A 6203-nucleotide genomic window follows, 5' to 3' on the forward strand; every position below is an offset into this window, starting at 1 on the left:
GATTTTAAGGATTGTACTCAAGTTTGAGTCCCTCTCTTTGGTAGTGTAGATAATTCATAGTAGTTTAGATTATCACTTATATAAAAAATAATAATTTATTTTCATTAATTGAGAAAGGAAAAAAAAAGTCAAACAATAAATTAAACATATGCGTGATAGAAAAGTATTTTGATAAATATAATCGTAATATATATGTAATATACATAAATAAAAACTTTAAGTCTCACGTAATTTCCGATATGACCCGTTATACGATTCGAAACCTGCACAAAGAAAAAATAACATGGACCCGCACGATAAAAATTTGGGTCATTTTCGAGTCAACCTGTCATGACCTATTTAATAAACATGTGGGTTTCGAGTCAACCCGCCAACCCACTAAAACACATGTTTGTTTATTAAACACGTCGTGTCAACCCATGTAATATCTGCCAACCCGCCAAAAAATGAAAGGAAATGGAGACTTCAGCACACACACACAAGGGATTGCCACTTTCATTCCTCTCCAACACCTTATCCACCATGTTGCAGACAACTTTGTGATTATATACTACATCATTTGATATTTATAATGTTTCCACAAGTTGTTTTTCAAAGAAGTAGAATTTCTTTTCTTGTTTTTTCGGGTTTGGACAAAGAAGTATAATTTCACATGTATATATATAATTTGATATTTATATTTATAACAATTATATGCATAACTATTTTAGTAATTTAGACATGTTTCTTTATGCATCATAACCAATTCTCACATTATTGTGACCATGGAAAAATTCTTTGCTTTTTCCAATCAACAAAACAAAAAAAAAACAAAACAAAACAAAAAATCTCATGTCTAATTTTTTTTTTTTCTTTTAAGCTCTCATATCATTATCATCAATCTCACTCTCTCTCTATGGTTTCTCCTACTAAAAAAACAATTGATGGAGCTGTTCAAAATTGAATTCCACTAGTTACTAGTTGCTACCATTTTTAATTAAACAAATTATTAATAAGGTAACCTGTTTAATAACCTATTTAAGACGACCCGAATCCGACACAACATGTTTATTAAATGGGTCAGGTTCGGGTTGAGCATTCTTGACACGTTTATTATCTTGACACACACGAACCCGACACAATATGACTCATTACCAACTCTACGCGTGATAAGAAAAAACATATCGCACAGACAAAAATGCGTGCAGAGAGACTAGTCCTTAATGAAAAGAGTTGAAATCACACAACAAATTTTCTATTTTTTCTCCTGGTTTTTGGAGAAGAAGAAATGACATAAACATAACATGCTTGGGTTCCTGCCGAGAAGGATTTTGATCTCACGTTTATTGTATGCTCCACCTACCAATCATGTCAACTAGAATTTCGTAGTGCCAGATGGTAAACCTGAATCAAAATTACAGTTGTGAGGCGTGTTGTATGTATCCATTAATTGTTTAGAGAGAGAGAGAGAGAGAGAGAGAGAGAGAGAGAGAGAGAGAGAGAGAGAGAGAGAGAGAGAGAGAGAGAGAATTGAGTATGATTCCCACGATAAAAGAAAGTGGCAAGAGTAGCAGCAAGCATAGAGCCTCTGAATTAGGCATCTAAACACCCCAAAATAAGGTCCATGTCCCAATCCAATCCAACACTTGAAATTAATCTTTCGAATAATATCGAGTGTCCTGCAATCTGTATGCTAATTAACATATAACATGTGCTCTTAAACTTGTCTATTTACACCTATATTTCTCTCTTTTCTCACACATACATTATACATATACATGTAGTTGTACACACTCACGCAAACAAAAGATCAAAACCTTAATATATGTACTATATTATATATACCTTGTTCTAGGGAGAGAATTCCCAATACACACGTAAAAAATATATAGTGCTTTTGAGGACACCCAAACAAAATGGAGGAAGTTCTCTTATGTTAATGCAGACAATTTGTTGAACCATGAAAAGCACATGATTAAACTGCCAACGCTAACCATCCAAAGTCATCCTTCTAATAAAGAGATGGATTACAGAGGCCGCTGGTCATGAGAGAAATATAATACCAGATTAAGAAAAATGCATTTAAGGTCAAGGACTTCTCTCATCCTTCCATATTAAGCGCTTCCCCTCACGATCGCTCGCGTACAGATACTTTCTTAAGGTAATAATGAACTTTTCTTGTCTTCTTTTGAATTTTATAGCAAGTCTTTTGCTTTTTCTAACGAAGGTACGTAATAACTCATGTGGTCCATATAATTTTGCTCAGAGTCCTACATGTAGCTAGATATTCTACAAGACGAACAGATGAAGATGATATCATATAGGTTACCAATCAGCTGTCTGAGCTGACTTCTGCACTCCCATGTATTTTGTTGAATATAGCTAGTGCAGATCACTCTAAAGATTATAAGCTTAGCAAAATGATACATGGCATGTGATGTACTTAATGGATTCTCCTCCATCTAGTTTCAATTGGATCTTTTTATGCCTGAAAACTAGTGGCTAAGATATATTGTTGTACTGGTTTGACATTAATTTGATTGATTGTATGGAATGAGCGTGTCATTAATTTTACTTGTTCAAGGTAACGCAGTGAAAAGCAAAGAGGGTGCTAGTAGGGGAGTTTGCGTCAAAAAATTTAATAGGTTTCAAATCAACATCCCATTTTTTGTCACATGAGCTGTATTTGAAGATGAAGAAGCACCACCTTTCTTGGTAATAATATTAATGGCTGTTGGGGATTGAAAGCTTAGATAAATGTATTTGCCACTTATAAGTAGTGTAGACCAAAAGAAGATTGCAAAACATGTCCAGCTCCTAGCCTAGTTCTAGTCCTATAGCTATAGGATTGCTACGTACATAATTTAAAACATTAATATTAACTAAACAGCATTAGACTGATGATGTGATAAGATTAAACAATTAATTAATCATCTCAGATCAACTGCATATATTTTTCTTCTTCAATCTCTCCTTGATCAAGCCTTTTGTGTTGTTATCCAAAAATATGATCATCTTCTTGTATAGGGCCCTAATTAGAAACAGGTGGGTGATCTCAGGAAAGAAGCTGATTGCGGGAATATTTCGCTATTTGATACTGTGTGCAGGGCGGCTGTGGCGACTTGAAAACGACCGTGACTATTCAGGCAGGAAGAAAATCATCATGAGGGGAAAGCAGGTTTCAGGAAGAGCCATGTTGGTGCTATGTCTTGCAAGTTTTCTTGCAGGATCACTGTTTTGTGCTAGCCGCATGACATGGACCACTCAACCATCTTCTGATCCGAACAAAGAAGGTCATCAATTTCCCATCATTTCCAACCAGTTGAAGAAGCTAGAGGCCTCTGTCAAACAAGATTGTGATCACAAGCGGGTAAGTATTATTACTCTCATCAATAGTCAACAATATACGTTATAGATGCTGTTATTCATTTTTCAATGTGATGAGACAGTTCACGTGTAAGTTAACACATGCAATCTCGATATCCTTCATATGATCAATTGGAAAGTTGATTGTGCATCTTCTTTTCATTCGTTTTTCAACTTAGTCAATGTGACATCTTGCTTATTTATTTTCTTCTTCTTTTCCCCTTTTTGAATCAGAAATTGGTTGAAGGAAAATCGGAAGATGTCATTATGGGGGAGGTGGCAAAAACCCATCAAGCTATCCTGTAAACTCTATACAACAATTTCTCTCTCTCTCTCTCTCTCTCTCTCTCTCTCTCTCTCTCTCTCTCTCTCTCTCTCTCTCTCTCTCTCTTCATACATTCGTTATATATAGTAGATTAATCTTATTAACTTTTCTCTTCTTGTTTATAAATTATATTGAAAAAACAGATCACTGGATAAAACAATTTCAAGGTTGGAAACGGAATTAGCAGCAGCAAGAGCAAACCAAAGATTAGATGGACAAGTCAAGTTAGACGGAGCATCAAACAAAGCCAGTCCTAAACAAAAAGCTTTTGTTGTCATTGGAATCAACACAGCTTTTAGCAGCAAGAAACGACGAAAAACAGTTCGAGAAACCTGGATGCCTAAAGGTGGTTGTTATAAATTTCCAAAGAAAGAACATATCAATGTTAATGGAATGGAATTATAATTTATATATGCGGTGGGTGCAGGAGGTGAGCTAAAGAAGCTGGAGGAAGAGAAAGGGATTGTTATAAGGTTCGTGATAGGGCAGAGTGCCAAGCCGGGGGGCATGCTTGATAGAGCAATTGAAGCAGAAGAGGCAGAGCACAAGGACTTCCTTAGGCTCAACCACGTGGAGGGCTACCATGAGCTCTCCACCAAGACCCGCTTGTATTTCTCCACTGCCATCTCCATTTGGGATGCTGACTTTTATGTTAAGGTCGACGATGATGTCCATGTTAATCTCGGTATGTAAATACTTTTGCTAGCTACAAGCCTACAACTAAATTCAGTCAACAAATTCAAAAGAATATTAATTGGGTTTGAACTTTGATTTGGTGCAGGAATGCTAGTGAGTGCACTTGCAAGCCACCGGTCCAAACCCAGAATTTATATTGGCTGCATGAAGTCAGGCCCAGTTCTTTTTCACAAGTGAGAATATTTTTCACTTCTTCTCCTCTTCCTTCCAAAGAATTAGAGTCTAGCTAAATGAGATTAATTAAGAAAACAAGAATGTAATATTACAAATTGTGGGTGCAGAGGGGTCAAATATCACGAGCCAGAGTATTGGAAATTTGGTGAAGAAGGAAACAAGTATTTCAGGCATGCCACTGGCCAAATCTATGCTATCTCTAAGGACCTGGCTGCCTACATCTCCATCAATCTGTGAGCACATTTTAATCACTCACTTCGTTTTTCCTTTTTATTTCTTTGGTTGGGCTGCAATTAACAATAACATATGCATTGTACATTTTCAGGCCCATATTGCATAGGTATGCCAATGAGGATGTATCATTGGGCGCCTGGTTAATTGGGCTTGAAGTTGAACACGTGGACGACCGTTCTATGTGTTGTGGGACCCCCACAGGTATTTTTTATTTTACTTTTGACATAAATAGACTGATGCGACAATTTCTTATTTAGTGTGAATGAATAATGTCCAAATGAAATACTACCATACCATATCACTTGATTGGTGTCTTGTATTACTCATGGTGAATTACTCAAGTAAAGGGATGATTAATGATGTCGTTAGTGATGTGACGATAGTTGAATTTGTGTTATGTGGAAAAATATATATGTACAGAATGCGAAAGGAGGGCAGAAGCAGGTAATGTATGCGTGGCGTCATTCGATTGGAAGTGCAGCGGGATATGTGATTCTGTGGAAAGGATGAAAGACGTGCATAACTTGTGCGGGGAGGGAAATGGTGCTGTTTGGAACATTAATCTTTGATTTCAATACCTATTAATATTATATATATATATATATATATATATGTGGTCTACTCTAGAGACTAAAGATGAAAATAGAGAGAGAGTGATAGAGTTACAAAATCCTCGCCAACTTTATTAATTTTTTTGAAAGATTTTGTGTACCTCTTTTGTCTTGTTTGTTTTACATTTTAGTGACACTAATGTTATAATGGAATAAATATGAGGGATATGCATTGCAATATTCTTATGTTAGTTTTTATTTATTTTTAATAAATACCGCTTGGCTTGACTCTTGAGAGCATTTTTAATCAATATGTTAAATTGTCATATGGACATGAAATAACAAAAACTGAAAGTTAAAGTTGCTCTAACCGAGTAGTCAAATCTTACATGAATTTGAAAGTTGGAAGAGATATGTCAAAAATAACATATCAAAAAACTTGATGTCAAATATTATTTTAATATTTTTTTCAGTCTGGACCCTATTATCATTTATTCTCTTTTAAAACTTTATATATTATATGAGCCCCATTTGTTTTTAAAAACATAATAAAATAATATGATATTTGGCATTTCGGATAGAGTTCAATTTTTTCCAAAGTGTCAAATTGCAACATAAGTCATCAAATTCAAATTTAACATTCTGCATTTAACACTTGCCGTGGAGAAAGAGATGCTCTAATAGTAAATTAGTAACAGATAAAGTGTTTTTATTTAAGCAAATTTATATATTGTGAATGAAATATTGATTTGCCTGTGAACAGAAAATAAATCCTGAGTCGCTCAATAATTGGAAAGAAGAAGCTCGGAGTCGGAGAAACAAAAGCAAACAAAAGATAAAACCAAAATAATTACTCATCATGCTATAGGTATAGGGTG

General features: G+C 35.1%; 1 protein-coding gene across 1 annotated transcript; it reads left to right on the forward strand.

Annotated features, from left to right (window-relative positions):
* LOC18766520 (probable beta-1,3-galactosyltransferase 8) lies at positions 3128 to 5475 on the forward strand. The gene is made up of 8 exons (XM_007200709.2): positions 3128 to 3349; positions 3580 to 3647; positions 3814 to 4016; positions 4098 to 4355; positions 4452 to 4539; positions 4648 to 4773; positions 4866 to 4975; positions 5195 to 5475. The coding sequence occupies exons 1-8, from the start codon at positions 3143 to 3145 to the stop codon at positions 5341 to 5343; spliced, it is 1209 nt and encodes a 402-aa protein (XP_007200771.1). The 5' UTR covers positions 3128 to 3142; the 3' UTR covers positions 5344 to 5475.

This window comes from Prunus persica, chromosome G8 (assembly GCF_000346465.2).
Source record: "Prunus persica cultivar Lovell chromosome G8, Prunus_persica_NCBIv2, whole genome shotgun sequence".
Classification (NCBI taxonomy): Eukaryota; Viridiplantae; Streptophyta; class Magnoliopsida; order Rosales; family Rosaceae; genus Prunus; species Prunus persica.

Bases quoted from the DNA above. Each gene is read 5' to 3' on its own strand.
- LOC18766520 (XM_007200709.2), top strand. From the start codon at position 3,143: ATGAGGGGAAAGCAGGTTTCAGGAAGAGCCATGTTGGTGCTATGTCTT. The intron at 4,356-4,451 runs GTATGTAAATAC...GATTTGGTGCAG, and splicing joins TGATGTCCATGTTAATCTCG to GAATGCTAGTGAGTGCACTT. The intron at 4,540-4,647 runs GTGAGAATATTT...TTGTGGGTGCAG, and splicing joins GGCCCAGTTCTTTTTCACAA to AGGGGTCAAATATCACGAGC.